The sequence below is a fragment of the Drosophila grimshawi genome, unplaced genomic scaffold (assembly GCF_018153295.1).
Source record: "Drosophila grimshawi isolate 15287-2541.00 unplaced genomic scaffold, ASM1815329v1 contig_311, whole genome shotgun sequence".
NCBI classification, from domain to species: domain Eukaryota; kingdom Metazoa; phylum Arthropoda; class Insecta; order Diptera; family Drosophilidae; genus Drosophila; species Drosophila grimshawi.
In genome coordinates, this window is record NW_025063098.1 from 29483626 (window position 1) to 29501133 (window position 17508).

The 17508-nt window shown below is 35.6% G+C and overlaps 1 protein-coding gene across 3 annotated transcripts in view; it reads right to left on the reverse strand.

The window, feature by feature from the left end:
- LOC6569835 (serine-rich adhesin for platelets) overlaps positions 1–17508 on the reverse strand; it is a 29337-nt gene that overhangs the window by 319 nt on the left and 11510 nt on the right. The window contains exons 4-9 of one of the 3 annotated variants that reach the window (XM_032741702.2): positions 13476–13701; positions 12468–12579; positions 10850–11420; positions 8554–8727; positions 2669–3307; positions 831–2052 (exon numbers count right to left, since the gene is read on the reverse strand). In XM_032741702.2, the coding sequence (XP_032597593.1) occupies positions 831–2052; positions 2669–3307; positions 8554–8727; positions 10850–11420; positions 12468–12579; positions 13476–13701 (2944 nt within the window). Of the gene's footprint in view, positions 1–104; positions 2053–2668; positions 3308–8553; positions 8728–10849; positions 11421–12467; positions 12580–13475; positions 13702–17508 lie in introns of those variants that run through there. The other 2 variants (XM_043214839.1, XM_043214840.1) reach the window with 2 other exon arrangements.

The window sequence follows — 17508 nt, forward strand, 5'->3', positions numbered from 1 at the left end:
TATGATATGGATTATTAAGTTGACTCGATGATATGATGGCAAGATTAAAAAAGAAACAAAATAATAATAATAATAATAATAACAAATTAGAGAGACGTTGAATTTAAGTTTAATTATTTATTTGGATTACTTTACTTAAATGTTTAGGCATCTTCATCGAACTTTATTTATTTAATTATATGTGTGTTGTTTTTTCTGTTTTCTTTTAGTATTTTTTATAGTACATGTTTCATAACTTTAATACATCAATAAAATAAGCATAATGAACAAAACAAATTATAAATTGAATAGATATAGAAATATATATAGATATAGATATAGATGTAGATAGGTAGTATGTATGCTTAATCTAAAGCGCAGCTCATTAAAAAAAAATCACACAATGCCCACAAAAGTTGTTTGTTTTTTCATGTTTTTCAGAATGTTGGTAAAAAATACTTATCAAAAATATATATTGTATATATATATATATAGGAGTACTGCATGCAATTTTCGACCAAAGTTTTTCAGTTGTCCAAACATAAATGGCAAAATTAAACAGTTTACAGAAATTGACAACAGGTGATATTAAGATATAAGAGAATAAAAATTAATAAGTACAATATTGGGATTGTCTTTAGGGGCTGGGAGCTGGTTGCACACAGTTTGACAAGCATTGGAATGTTACGTGTTTTTTTATGGTTGACATTGATTAAAGCTAGCTAAAAATCAATTTTAACTACAGAAATCTAACGAAAAGAAAATTTGGAAACAACAACAATCAAGCTATAGTTTTTGGGGCAGCTAAGTTTTTGTTTGGGGTGTTGCCACTTCAAACTTGCGTCACGCACTGCGCATATTTATCCAGCTCGCCACGCAGCAACTTGACCCGCTCCGCCTCCTCCCGCAGCGTTCGCACCAGCTCCTCAATCGTACGCTGTTGCGTCAGCACCATTGACTCCAATTTCTCCACACGACCCTCAAGCTGTTGCACGCGAGGCATTGATTCTGTTGCAACAACTGCTGCTGCTCCTACTGCTGCTGCGGCTGCTGCTTGATGATTGTTGTGGACAATTGCTGCTGTAGCTGCTGGGCTTTCGTTGAGGCTCATCTTGTCCAGCGGCGTCTTGGATCGTATGGATAAACTGTTGGGTCGTGCTATGCCACGTGATTCCTCATCGCTGCTAACGATGGCTGCCTTTGTTCTCGTCGCTGGAGCATCATGATTGTTATTGTTGTGATTGATGAACTCCTTTCGGTGGCTGTGGCTGCTGCTCGAGGTGGTGCTGCTGCTGTTGCTGCTCTCCACAAACATGGACTGTTGCATGATGCTCGAGGAAGACACCGCGCTCGATTGCACTTTACTTGTGCTGCTTGTGGCACTCGTTGCTGTTGTTATTGCTGATGTTGTTGTTGCTGTTGTTGTTGTGGCAGCTGATGCTGTTGCCTGCTCGGTGGCAAACATTTTGGAGCTGGCTGCAACGACTGCGGCACGCGGCTCAACGCTTGGCGTTGTCTTCTTACGCGTCTCCTGCGATGCTTTTAGCTCTTGCATCCACGGCGCCGCCTTCTTCTCCCAGTCGCGTGGCTTCGGCTTGGCCAGTTGGGGCTCAACCGATTCGCTCGTTGAATTGTCATCGGAGGAGCCCGCTGTTGCCTGTTTGCCGCCAGAGCTTGCCCCACCATCTTCACTTAATTCACTGGCACTGCTGCCATTCACATAAACCGTATTATTATTGTTGCTCTCGCCGAGCACAACATTTACGGCCGCGGAGGGGGGGCGACGGCGTGGTGCTTTCACACGTCCCGCACGCATATCCGGCAAAATAGAGCCACGCTCCACCCGATCGAAATCCGTGTCCTCCACGGCAATTGTTGCAGCACGTCGCATTACCACATTGCCAGCTAGGCCAGAATCGGCCAAATGTCCTCCGCTTCCCAATTTACTGCCTGACAATCCGTCGCCGATATCCTGTGAGACGGTGCTGGTTAGTTTGTTGCTTTCGGCGCTCTTCTTCTTCATGCCACTGCTGGTGCTACTGCTGTTGGTGCTGCTGCCGCCCAAAATGCTGCCTGCAATTGTGAAATGTGTTTGTCAGTGTGCATTTAAATTTGGAAATTATTGAAATTAAAATTAAATAACTCAAAATCAAACACTAAAAATTGATGGGTCGAGTGAGAAAATGTAAAAAAAAAAAACAAATAAATAAATCAAATAATTAATCAATTTAAATGTGCATAATTATTTTCTTAAGCTCGAATTGGATTTTAACTGGTTTTATTTTAGAATTATATTCTATTATTAAGAAATGTATTTTCAAAAAGTGGAAATGCGGTTTGCATCGCCTGCGGTTCGAATCGCCTGAAAATCTTGGACGTTTTTCTTCCAAAATATATTATAAATATATAAAAATAATAATTTTTAATCTATCTATGCACATTCGCAAAATTATATATTTCCACAATTTGAAGTTAATTTCTTTACAACTGCAACTTATCAGTTTAAGCCTGCCGCACTTGAGTTGAGCAATTTAAGAAGAACTAAAGCTAAGCCTCTTCATGATCCTTCAGCACTCTCAACAAACGACCACTATTCCAACTAAAACTTAAGCATTTTCCACAAGCACTCTCAAGTTTTGTAAAGTATTTAAATTCGAGTTATTTCAATTCAATTGCTATCAAAACTGACCTGAGCCCGTGGGCGTTTTCTTGAGCGGCACACTGGGCTTTTTGCCCACAACTGGCGGCGTTGATGATTTGATCTTCTCATCCATATTATCCAGACTCTTGCGCAGCTCGGCATAAACAGCAGCTGTATTTGCTGCTGTTGCTGCTGCAGTTGTTGTTGTGTTGCTGCTGCTGCTGCTGCTCATGTTGCTCGTGGCTGAAGTTGCCGTTGTTGTTGTTATGATTTGCTGCTTGCTGCCAGGCAGTTTGCTCAGATCGAGGTTTTTGTTCTCCAGCGATTTGCGTTGAGCGGCCACAGTGCCAATGGGCAGGCCCGTTTCACTGAGTATATCATTGAGGGAATCGCGAGAACCAAAACTCTCCTTGCGATTGCCACCAGCCGAGGATGAGGAATTGCTGCTGCTGCCCGTCTTTTTGATATAGACCTTCGATGTTGAGGTTGAGGCAACAGTGCTGCTTTGTTGCTGCTGTTGCTGCGTCACTGTGGCGCCTCCGCTTCCGCCTCCACTGCTGCTGCTGCTGCTATTGTTGGTGGCATTCGTTGTGGTCATGTGGCTCGTGTTGTTAATCTTGCGTTGCGTTGTTGTTGTTGTTGTTGTGGCCGCTGCTGTTGCTGCTTGTTGCTCGTTAATGGGCGCAACTGCAAAGGGGCAAAGAAGTGTGGTAAACATATTTAGACAATGAAGTTTCTTATTCATCATGTGTGGGCTGAGCTTGATTTAAGCTATCAAAATCAGCATCAGCATCAGTTCATCATCAGCAAGTCAACTTGAATACTTTGATTATTTATATTTATTATTAAAGATGAGCACATGTCGCACACAGTTTCAACGGCGTGACTAACTGACTACAGAATGGCCAACAGCTGAGTGCGATTTGTGTTTAATGCAAACAACGTTCAAACACATTCACAACTGGGCAAACTGGGCGAAACTGGCAAACGAGTTTTGTTTCGATAGCTGCCACTCAACTGTTGGTTGCCAAATGTCAATAAATTTAATGTTGGAATATCAAACAAAAGCTTCCAGCGAGCGTAGGAGCAAGATGCAAACCAACCAAATTCACACATAGCAAACTACAAATGACAAAGATGGCTAGCGATCGGAGCGTGTCACGCTAAAATGTATGCCAAGCAACATGCAGTTAACCTACTTTTAAAACATACTTGAAATGCACCCATTAATATGTAGTTTAGATTGGAATAGATAAAAAATAATCAACTAATATTGTATAATTTTATGCCATATGTATTTTACTATGCACAGTCAAACTTTTCTCATTTAAACTTAGCTTAGGCGATTTGGCGTTTCAATTAATAAAAACAAATAATAATAAATTAATATTGTATATGTATTTATTATTTGTTTTGTTTACTTTATTTCAAATCGAATTTTCGGTAATTCAAACTATATTTTTATTTCTTTCTTATTTTCTTTACTTTATTGCACTCCGTATTGTGACATTATTAAAACTTAATAAATTTGTACCATGCTCTTTACTACTCTAGCTTCCACAACTTCAACTCCATTTCTCGACAAATTGAATTTGAAACACAATTCTCATACAAATATATATATATCTAAAATCGACTTTACAACATAGCTAAATCGATTCGACTGCTAATGCTTATGAGGAATATATATACCTAGTCGGAGTTGCTTACTTCTACCTGTTGCCTATTCTTGCATAGTACAAAGCTTGATCCTACTACATATATAAGCCGTATAAGATTGCATAAATACTTGTTGAGAGTTGGGAACACATGATTGCTGTGTCACGAAATGACGCTCATCTCTACTACAAAAGACAAATAAATAGCAAATAACAAATAGCAAATAGCAAAGAGCAAAAAGCAAACAGCAAACGAGAGTCGCATACATAAATAAACGGGTATAAGTGATGTGGTTGATGGCAACAGCAGAAATCAAAGCAAACGGCGATTGAGTAACGCTTTTGAAAATGTGTAAAGGTCAAGCAAACGAACATAAATACCAACAACAATAACAACAAATGCTGAATGAACAACAAAAGCAGCAACAACAATAATAACAAGCGATAAAATTGACCAAAGAATAGACAACCAACTTGGCGCAAAGCCGTTGATAATTGTATTAAATCGCGCAAAAAAAAAAAACAACATGTCGTATAAGGAAAAATGAATGTGCCAACAACGACTTTCACTGCTAACAAATGACAATCAAGCAACAACAACAACAAGCAGGAAAAACAAATTGTGCGCGCTTTGGAATTTATTATTTATTGTACAGTGGAAGCTTGCTATTTAGAAAACCGAATATTTATAATCTATGGGTGATTTTATAGTTAAAGTTGTGTAACAGGCAGAGCCCATAAAGTATATATATATTCTTGATCCTCCTGAATAATAGAGTCGACCTAGCCAGTCTATACGAACAAGCAGATATCAGAGATTATGAAAGCGAGATACAAAAGTGGAATATAAGTTCTATTTAACCATGAGCTTGTCAAATCTATTTTCTCTTATTGACAGCATCATTCGATTCCCCAAAATCGATCGAAATCGATAACTGATAGCAATAAAAATCACATTTTTGAAGATTTAAATTTGTAATCTGGTTTGTATATAACTTGACGTAATATTGATCAGCTATAAAAGTTGTATAAAGATTAGCTATGAAGGAATGAAGAAATTGTTTAATAGTTGCAGGCATTTTGCACAGGGTATCTCCTATTCGCGCACTCTCGATTAAAACATTTCTACTAGTTTCTAAATTGAAAATAAAATATGCATTTGTTGTTCAAATTATTATGTAAAAAATTATAGTAAATTCCTATTGCTTTAATCAGACTTCACCGAGCGAGACTTGCAAATATGGAGTCTCCACTGTAAATATATGTTTTTAATTTTTGAGTGTTGGGTAATTGTTTCTGGTCAGGTTGTTGTTACTGTGGCTGTTGCCTAGGGCATACAACAAAAAACCCCAAACGAAAGACTTAGGCAACAAACTTGACTGCCTGTGAATTATTTTAATGATGACTGCTTTTCATTTCTTTTTTCAGTTTTAACAGGCTAATCATCCGTCTCACAAATACAAACACACACAGGCACAAGCACAAGCACACACACTTAAACAAGTGTATATAATTATATGCTTAAGTTTTTTCATGTAACACTAAAAAACTGCCAATAACTCAGAGTCAATGTGGCAAGAAAAATAATATATATATATGTCAGTGAAAAGTTAGTAATGCAATTGCAGAAAGCAACCAGCTAATGTGGAAATGTGGCAAGAATCCGCAAGAACGGTAATTGTGGCACACGCAGCAGCAGCAACTGTGAAACAAAATAAGAAAAACACAAACTTAGCCGCCGCACCGAAAAAAGCAAAAATTAATTCAATAGCGTAGTAAATGGTCAAGAAATCAAAGCGTACTGAGCCAAAAAGGTAAACAAAAATGCTGGCAAAGGTACAAAAACAGAGAAAGAGAGTAAATAATTCCAAGAGAGGGAGAGAGGGAGAGTGAGAGAGAGGGCGTGTAGTCTTGCGCTCTGGCAACATTGTTGATAAGGCCAACAAGTAAAACAATGCTGCCAACAACAACAAGTGAGGCATGTTGCTTTTGTTATTTGTGTTTGGGGCTCGTCTCTCGTTGATAATCGCCACTAATGAAGTTCATAACAAGCAATGCTTATGCTCATCATGATCTCATCGCTTGATGAGCTAAAAGCAGAGCGAGAGAGAGCGAGAGAGAGCAAAAACAGCGAGACTCAAACAGAAAAAAAAGAGACTCGACAGACAGACAAAAAAAATAAAATAAAGAAATAAAAAAATATATGTAGCTGGAAAACCAGTTACAACAAAACAGATATTTTAATATTATGTCTGTTGTTGTTGCTGCGAAGGTGGTTGTTGCCGTTCTTCTTATTATTGTTGGTGTTGTTTTTTTATTGGTGGTTTGTGAATCTGCGACGTTGACAAAAGGTAAAATAGCAAGACAAAAAAAAACCAGAAAACTCAGTTTGATTTATATACTCGTACATACCTAAACAGTAAATTAGGTGTGAAGAGAATAACTTGTGTATAATATATATATACTAATATATATAAATATATAATATATAAATTCATTTTACTGTCCAGATGTGTATATAATCAAATATAATATGTAGTCGCAACGAATATTTCATACACTACTTCCAGATAAAAATTTGCATTTTATATAATTTATATATAAAATGTGTGTGATTATTATTAAATTTGAGTTATTGTCCAAAGCACTGTCAATAACATTATTATATTATCAACATGTCAGCATTAATATACATAATTATATATAAAATAATTATTGACCACTGCATTTATCATTAGACCATTATTAATCCGTGATATAATAATAAATAATGGAGGAAAAATAATAAATTAAAGGATGCCAGACAAGAGAAAGAGCTCGACTGAATGATATCCTGTAACCAGCTGTTAAATTAATAGACTTTCTTTCTGAACGATCTTAATGAACTGTACACAGTTGATCAACAATATGTCTGGCTATATTATATATGAATTGGAAGACTGACTATATCTCTTTAGTTTATCTTTTATTACTATTACTATATTCGAGAAAATAAATTTGTTATTTTGTTATTATGACTTACTCATGCCGACAGACCTAAGCAGATGAACTCGACTATTGATCTTGATCAAGAATATATATATATATATATATATATATATATATATCTTGCCTCTTCCTGTTACATACCTTTGTACAAGTGCATTATATCGCATTCACATTTTGTATTCAATATTTAATTAGATAATTCTTAACTCAATACTCGCATTTACTTATATATTTTTGAGAATTGACGCAATCAATCTAAAAATATGCTTACGTTTCTGCATACTTTGCACAGTGTTTGCAAAAACAAAACAAAAATAAACACGAAAAATCCGTCTGAATTATAATACAATCTAATCAGCGCCTTTCCCGTTTCCGATGGCACTCAGTGAGTCAGTGGTAGTAAAATAAATTATCAGGCATTCACATCAACACAAATAATGTGTTTTATAGTATTTTTAATGATTTTATTTAGTTTTTAAGTTAATGTTTAATGCATTAAACCAGCAACTTTGTCTGAATAAATTGTAGAAAACATTTTCAAGCCGTGTGCAACAAAACCCACAACAAAATGGTATAGACCGCAAATCATGTGTAGCACGAGTAAAACCAATATGAAAAGTCAACAAATACCGAGTATAAATAAATAACTTGGTTTATATGTATATAAATAAATGTATATATATATGCATACGGATTTAAACAACAACCGCAAAGTATGCAATGCGTATCGAGTTAAATATGCTTAAATATTCATAAATAAAAAGCCAAACAGTGGCAACTAATTAAGCAGCAAAGTCAAACAGCCTGCGAGCGTTTAAAACAGCGCCCGAAACGTGCGCAAAACGCCAAGATGACAAATGGAAATAAATAAATAATTAGAAAAAGGCATAGGAAAAAACCAGTTTAGCCAGGAAAAAGTGGACAAAACTAAAAGCGAAAACAAAACACGACAAACCGCAAAAGAAAAACAACACCAAAGATTTTCCGAGACTTTTGGTTTCTTTCTTTCATATTTTATTTTATTTCTATTTTTTTTCTATTGGGGCGCCGTGTCTAATTTTAGAGAGCACTGACGGCGCCCCAAAGAAAGCCAAAATAATAAACATAATGAAAACGGAAAATAAATCATACAAATTATGAAGCCAAAAGTAATTTTCCATTTTATACAACCAAAAAAAAGAGAGGCCTCCGGTAACGGAGAAAGGAAAATTGAAAACTGGCGGCCAAAAAAACGAAAAGGAAAAACTGTTTAGAGGCGGCTTGGACTGGAAAAACTCGTTTACATACAAATCGTTGTGATAAAGCTGGCCATACGAGCGCCCAAGAACTCGAAAGAGCCGCCGCCGCCTCGTTGCTGTCCCCACCCCGCCGATGCCGAAGCCGAAGCCGAAGCCGGTGCCGTTCCCCCGCTCCGTGTTCGTGGCCGGGCCCGGGGCCTTGGCGGTGGCAGAGGAGGGGGTGCTGCCCCGCGACATCAGTGTGTGTGTGTGTGCAGTTGTGTGTCGAGTGTGTGTCGAGTGTAGTTTGTTGCAATAAAGTTTTTTTATCACACACACACATATATGGAAAACATTTACATTGTTGTGTTAAGAAAGAAATATTTGTAGAAGAGGAGTAGAAGAAAAAAGGAGAAAAGTGTAGAGGAAAATTACACAGAGACATCAACACGAGACATAAATATAATGCAAGAAATAAAATACAATCTTGTATTACTTGTACAGACATAGAAAGACAGAGAGAAAGAGAGAGAGCGAGAGCGAGAGAGATGGCGATAGTGAAACGTAAATAAAATGCTAATTAAAGTCGAGTCCAAAAAATGCAAGTAATAATAAACATGAAAATCAAACCGAAACTAAATCGAAAATGTTGTTCAAGCTGTTTAATGGGAAGGAAATGTTGAATGTTAAATGTTGAATGTTGAATGTTGAGTGGTCGATTTCAAAATGTCTGCAAGTGATTTTGAAGTGGTCTAAGTGGGCTTTTCGAGTGGGCTTTAGAGAGAAAATGCAATGCTCCAAAATGGTTTAGAAACATGCAAGAATGCTTTAGATGAGAGACAGCTCGACGAGTAAATACCCTTAAAGCTATAAATTGAAATTATCATTTTCTTAAGTACCTCTCAATCGATCTTGATAAAATTCTTACAGCTGATCAGTATTATGGCATGGCATATATAAATATTTAATATTTAATTAGAATGTTGTATCTTCAAAATGGTGGCTTTCGTTTCTTATTGATTTGTATCGATATTTTTGGAGCTGGGCAAATATATATATAATAATTAAATAACTTGCCCATGATATACGATAATTCATAAACCATTTAAAGTCTCTGGCTCTTATTGACCCTGTTTATCTGGAAAAGGAATACATATACCTTATAAAATCGACGATAATTCCTCCTGCCTGTTAAATACTTTTCACAACTTTATTAAACTATTTTAAAATATTTCTAATCTGTACAGGATATGAAAAACTGTTTAAGATTTCTGAGATTTAACTAAATCTCTATATTTGAATGGATAAGTGAATAATATTTCAATTTACACATTATTTCTTTGAGTATATACAATCTGTGTGCAACAATATTTACATTTACTTTATATACTTGTTACAAGTGTGATCTGTTTTCGAAGGAAAACCAATTAATAAGTCCAATCCAAGCTAAACTTATGCTTATAAATTGCAAAATATGCTCTCACTATTACTCGGTACTCAATTTGAGTTTATTACTCAAATTAAATATTAATTCCATAAAAAATATTATACTTTTGTAGTTTATATAGATGTTTCCAAGGAAATTGAGTAATTGATATGGGATAAAAGTGTCATGATTTTAATATTTGGAAAGTAATTGTAATTTAATTGTAATTATTTTCAATATAAAATACTGAATTATTTAACTTAAATCAACATTTTAAAGCATTTTAAGTACAACTAATTGAACACAGCTAATTAATTACTGAAGCAGATAATAGCAGCTCCGATTTACACTCATGGATCGTGCGATATCTATGTGAGATGATAACTTCCAAATTTTCAAAACAAAATTTCAATATCATGGCAAGAATAAATGATATTTTGAAAATTTTATTGTTATTTTTGCAAAAGAAATGAAAAAAGATTAATTTCCTTTGTCTCGCTCTAGTGTAACTATTTTGCTGTCCATGAGTGTATTTAAAGAACTATCTGGCCACAAAAACGTTTACACTAGCCTATCAAACAGTTAGCTTTGTTAAATTGATTTGGTTCAATATCATTTCTGTTAGGCTTGTGACTCAAATCTTATCAGTGTGATAAAGTTGCTCGTGAGACTACCTTGACTATAAATATGAAACTAGCTAATAATTGCCAAGGGTGGTATTTTTTTTGGATATTTAATTTATACACTTGGCAAAAGAGCAAAATGGGTAAGGCGATTCAATTGACTATTTAAGAAAATTGCACTTGATGACGAATGAGAATTCAGATATGACGACTGATGACAAAACTCATACAGAGAGAGAAAGAGAGAGAATAAAACTTATACATGTGGCATGATGATGGAGATTTCAATTTTAGTTGTTGCTGTTTGTTGCACTCACCTTCAGAGGGGGCGAGTAACTTGACAAAATTATCGGGAAAGACGCCCACTTTGCCACGGAGTTCGCCCTTCCACCAGCCCTTGTCGGGCAGCTCCATGCTGACCACACTGATGATGTCGTCCACCTTGAGCTCCAGCTCATCCTCATTTTGTGGCGCATAGGGGAATTCGACGCGACAATAATCACGTTGCGGTTTCGGTGGTAACGTGGGCGCTGCCACGGCTGCTGTTGCAGCACTTGCCACAGTTGCTGCCGTTGCTGCCGCGACTGTTGTTGCATTCGTTGATGCCGTTGCTCTGCTTTTTGTTTGCTTCGTTGCTGATGTTGCAGCAGTTGTTGTTGCTGCTCCTATGGCAGGTGCTGCTGCTGTTGTTGTTGTTGTATTCGTTGGCACCACCGTTGTGGCAATATTAGCAGCCTTTGCCGTTAGTGCCGCCGTTGTGACCGTTGCACCAATCGTTGGCGGCCGCTTGGAGGCCAAAATGGGCGATGGTTCGATATGTCGCACAAAATTTGAGGGAAATACGCCAACTTTGCTGCGCAAACGACCGCGCCACCAGCCTTCTTCGACCTAAATGACCAAATAAAGAGAACAGAAACAGAAACTGAGTTTTTTTTCGTCATATTTCGCTTTTAGTTTGTGGAATTTGTTGTTGTTGTTTGTGTTATTTGGTTATTGGCAAAGAGGTTAAATGGGGGTTGTGGGCACACTAAATATATACGCTCTGTGGGAGCATATGTAAATGTCTGTGTGTACATGTACACTCAGAGAAAACTGTTTGAGCTTTCCAGTACATTTCCATCCGAAGTATTCCCCAATTCATATTTATGCTTCTTGATTTCGACAAATGTCCAAATAAATGGTATTTCTCGTTCTTGATAACAAAATAAAAAACATACTTGAAATTAATATAAATCGTATTAGTTTTTAGTTAATTTATTTGATTAAAGCTGATTTTGTATTATTTTAACCAATTTAGTACTTAAGAACTTTGTAGTTTTTTAAAAACTTAAACTTGTTTAAGATTTTAAATACAGGATTAAAGCTGATCTAATAATATTTGTAGATGTAAACAAAATTGATTTAAGTACAAGTATTTTTGTACTTGAAACATTTTAGTTTTTTGTTTAAGAACTAAAATACTGTATTCAAACAGTTTGAGTTTGATTTTAAGATAATTAAGATAATATAACTGATTTAGTACTATTTGATGATGGTAACATATGATTTAAGCTTTATTATAATCACTTTTGTATTTCTAACCGTTTTCGTTGTTAGTTGAAGAAGCTCAAGTAATTAGTTCAAGCTGATTTGGTTTCATTTTGAGATGATTAATATTATTATAAAAATATGTATACAGAGAACGTTGTAGTTTTTCGTTTAAGAACTTAATTAGAATTATTTAATTTTTGTAAAAGTTATTTAAAGATTAAAACAGAATAAATTAAAGCATTTAGTTATTCAAAATATGAAATTGATATCTTTTTTTTATTTATCAAGTTCTTGATTTAAGAATAAGCACAATCAATCATAAGTTCAGCTGAACCCAATTATATTTAGGCATTTGGCAGTTGCAGATTTCTCTGAGTGTATAATGCTGTTTGTATATGTACGTACCTCCCCTAGGAATTCAATGACATCACCCACGGCCAGCGTCAGTTCGTCGTCGTTGACTTGTGTGTAACTGTAGATGACTTTACAGCGGCGATTCGATGTCGCTGATTTCTCCCTGAGAGAAGCGGCAAGCAAAATATAAAAAAAAGAAGAAATAACAAACACAAAGAGAGGAAATTACAGAGAGTGCATAAATGTAAATAAAGAGAGCGTTTGCAAATATTTAGTACAACAATTTATGTGTTGATTTAAATGACACCAGCTGATTGCTGTGGTAACTAGAATATTCTGAAACAGAGATGTGCCTTAAGTTGAAAAATAGATAATTATAATTATATATAATATAATTATTGAAAAGTTTTACCGACAAGTGAAGCTGGCATTTACTTTAAAAGTGAAGCTTTTCGCACTAGGAACATTCTTTAGAGCTTTTATGTTATATATTTTTATGATATAGCAAACGATTTCTGAAGCAAACTTAATATCCAACAGATTTCGGGGGCTTGCCAGGAATTTTCATTTTCGTAAGCTTCCAGCTGATTTCAGGAGTTATTTTGATTATAGCAAGTTGATTTTTAAGGAGCTTTCTTGTAACATTAATTTTTGTAAGTTTCCAGATGACTTCCGCAGTTTTTCAGGAACTTTCAAATAAAGGGGATATAAAGGCAAATGATTTTAATCTACATTAGTTCTCAACAGATTTTAGGAGCTTTCTGAGAGCCTTGATTTTAGCAAGTTTCCAACCAGTTTTAGTTACGTTCTGAGAATGATAATTATCTCACTGATTTCAGCCGCTTTCTAAGAAATTCAATTTGGTCAGCTTCCGGTCGATTTAATCTGCTTACAATGCATTTTTATAAGAAATATTTAATTTAAAGCGACTTTAAAGTGAAACACAAATTATAAATATTTATCTTAAGTTGATTCTCATATATTATTAATTTCCTATTAGTTAGGTGTCATTTCTAGGCTAGTATCATTTGGGGCTGGGGCTGAAATTGCGTCACCAACCTGAGCTGGACAACCGCACTGTCATCGCTGTGGTTGCCATTGCTGCTCGGCTCCAAAACGCGCACAAAATTATCGGGAAACATGCCCGTTATGCCATTGGCCTTCAAAGTGCCCTGCCACCAGCCGCCGGGCATCTGTTTGATGCGATGGAGGATGGCACCCTTGTGTAGATCCAGTTCATCTGGTTCCTTGGCAGCGTACTCGTACTCCACTATTGCACATATTGCTGCAAAAAGAGAGAGAGAGAGAAAGCGTGTGTGTGAGAGAGTAAGAAAGATAGTGTTTTATATGGGACAGGACTAGCGCATCTATAATGCCAATGTTCAAGTGCAAATATTTACTAATGCGCAATCGAGAGTCTATTTGGCGACCCTTTCCCCCCTTTCCTATATCGGGTTTTGCTACGTGACACTCACATTTTCGTTCATTTTGTGTTTCTATGGCTTGAAAAGTAAAAGTTACATGACAAGCTCTTTGTCTCCACTTAAAGAAAAAAAAAAAACAAAAAAACAATAAAAATAATAAGAAACTTAAATAAATGCGAATCGTGGGCGCTAGGCGTCAAAAAAATTGGGTTAGCGTTTTGCCATTTGCAGTCACTGTGTCGTTGTGTCTATTTAATTGGTTAACCCCCTTGAAAATTGTTATTTGTCAGACGACTTTTCTTTTCGCCTATCGTTCATAATGCTTATCAAACTGGTGCGTAGAGATTTGTAGTCAATTAATATGATGTCATATATATTTGCCTTGACTCATATCTAGTTTATTTGATGTGCGATGAGTAATTGTAGATCATTTAAAAAAATAGAAGAACAAATAAGAATGGTCGAGTCAAGAGAGCCCGATTCCGACATTTACAGATTTAAGGACATTTCTATGAATTGTCATTTTAGTAAACTTGCAGTCGATTTAATGAGCTTTTTAGGGAATTTTAATTAATTATTAATTATAATTTCTTTTAAATATTTAAGCTGTATTTGAAGTTGAAAACGCCATTTAATAATATTTACACATTTAAATGGAACAAACTTCAAACTCTTCAAATTATCAACCAATTACTGATAAATAATCTATATTTTGTTTATCATCAAAGACCAAACAACACAATGACAACAACAATGCCCTGAGCCACAATGCCACGATGCAACAATAACAATAACAACAATAATAATATTGCCGGTGCCATAATTTCTTATAAGCTATGCTTAACTCGCTCGCCTTCAATTCAATTTAAATATTAACAATAACAACAACAAACTGAACAACATCATGTCCCAAACATATTTTTATTGGAGGTAACTGCCCCCGCACTATTGACTCATATTTTGTGCCACTTTTCTGATACCCTGTAGCCATTGAATACGGTTGAAGGGGGTATAATGAAGTGACACTCAACTCATTAATTTCAATTGCCTTTTCAAATTAAACTATGTGAACTTTATAAATGAAATATTAAAATATTATTACTTATTAATAATAACCTAAGCAAAAAAAAAAGCTAATTATAGAAAGATCTTTGTCACATATAAGTAAAACCTCCTGAGAAATTAGACATATTTTTTTTAAATTTAATAAAAAATATACACTGTATTTAAGAAATAGAAAAAAACGTGATTTTTAGAAATATACTTTCTGAATATTAAAGTGAGTTACCCTTGACGCTAAGAGTATGAATAATGTCTAAAATTCAAAGCCATTTTTTCAGCACGCTTACTAAGCTGGTTATCTTACATTTAAAGCTGGGTATCTGCTATTCCAGCTCTCTCGACTGGTCCATTCTGCCTTTTTTATGACTGACATATGTGTGCTTTTACGATGGCTCAAGTCTGAGACTCAACAGCTGCTTAAGACTCAAAGATATAAATTGAAACACAAACTGAAGCATTGATGGGCTTACGACTGTGACAGAAGGGAAATTGCACACACTTCATGATACCCTTTTTTAACAGTGCAAAATTCAGCGGAAGAATGTTGAATTGTGTCGACACTCACAATAAAAATCAATCTTGAATTTTAGGAAATCAACATAATATGAAAATTAGAACTAGTAAAAATAATTTTAAAATTTAAAAAAAATATTGCAATGCTTGCGATTTTTTCTGAGTGTTGATGCAATTTCTTTTTTAAGAACTTTTAAATTCTATTTTGAACAAAAATCGAGCTTAAACCATTGCTAAAAATACGCTTAAAAATACTCTTATCTAATATAACACCAAATGCCAATCCAATAAATTCCACTGATACGTGATGTTGTTTTGCCTCCAACAGCAATGAAAGAGATAAATGTACTTCTTTAGAGTCAATAGTGAGTTGAGGCTGCTACTTCTTTAATGGCCATAAATAATTATGAGGCTAAGAAATTCAGTGTATGTGGAGAGGGGGGAGTGGAGAGGGTATGAAGAGCCTTCGAGTGTAAACCATTTAGCGACGTGTAATAAATAGCTAATGGATACTGACTCGCATCACACTGATAATGAACAATTAAGACAGACTGTCACAGAGACGAATGCTTTTCTCGATTTTAACGAGTTTTCTTTTGACAAGTCAAGCAGAAGAAGGGAGGGGGACGAGAAGTGGGACCACCAACGTTGAAGTGACAGCCAAATTAAATAAAAATCTGCTTTTCGGGCGCACATAATAATTTCACTTCAAAAGAGAGATAGAGCGAGACAGATGCAGCGTGAGAAAGGCTAACAGCGAATAAGAGAGATAGAACGAGAAAGGCTGCCAGAGAGAGAGAGAGAGAGAGAGAGAGAGTGAGAGAGAGAGAGAGAGAGAGTGAGAGAGAGAGAGAGAGAGAGAGAGAGAGAGAGAGAGTAATAGTGAGAAAGCCCAACCCACAAAGGCAGAGAGAGAAGTGGCAAAAGTGCTGCAAGCAAGCACACAAACTTGCCTCGGCTCGAGAGTCGCCTCGCCCCGAGTCTCCGCCAATTTGTAAGTGGGCCAACGCGGCCATATTTCATTTGCAGTTTAACCCTACGCAGAAGACAGAAAAAAGCCAAAGCCAAAGCCAAAGCGACATCCAAATGAACCTTTTATGTGGTTTTGCTTTTGCTTTTAATGCCCATCAAATGAACAAACAAGTACGAATGCAATAGTCACAAGAACTCGACAACGAGATACCCTAAATATCTTACGTCTCAGAAATGTATCTTTTTATACAGTAATTTTGGTTTTTATGAGGTTTCCCCATTGGATAATTTTTCTATTATTATATTACATTTTTATTTATTTTTACAATTTATCAATGATATGTCCAGACAGACGGACGGATATGGCTAAATGAACTTTTAATTCGGACCAAGAATATATATGCCTTATGGTATGGGAGATGCTTCCTATTGCCTATTACAAACTTTGGCAACACTTCAGTATACCCCTTCTTCCATTTTAAATGGGTTCAGGCCATAAAAAGTTGTGTAATTGTTTGTAAATAAGAGCAGAGCAGAAGACACCTGCAATTATAGAATATACATACATATATTTGGACATAAGCATTCTCAACAGCTGTGTCTGAGTCGGGCAAATAACATAATTTATGCAATCTTGAATCTAAGATTTTGTCAAAGATACGTGACGGCAAATTTATTTCTTATTTCACAACACACACGAAGATAAAACTGACGGCAATATCAAATAGACACCATGCAATGTAGCTATTATTATTTTCATCTTCTCTAAAGTTGGAAAGATTTATGGAGTTGCTTGTGATTGTACTCAAATTTATTTATTTATGTAAAACTAATTCCTTTTAAGACGCAGTACTCAAGTAAACAAACACATTTCTTTAAACACAAAAATATGACTTAGAAATTGATTTTAAAAGCAGATCGAATAAGTTTTTAAATGAAACACTGATCAATCATACAATGGTAAGATAACCAAGGAGGACTCTTATCGAGAAGATAGTCAAAAACGTGAACAGATATGAACGCAGCACCCATCGTCATATGAGTTCGCCGAAATGATAGAATAATGAGTCTAGAGGCATAATGTATCTACCTAATCCTAAGTAGGATAAGAATAATTGTAG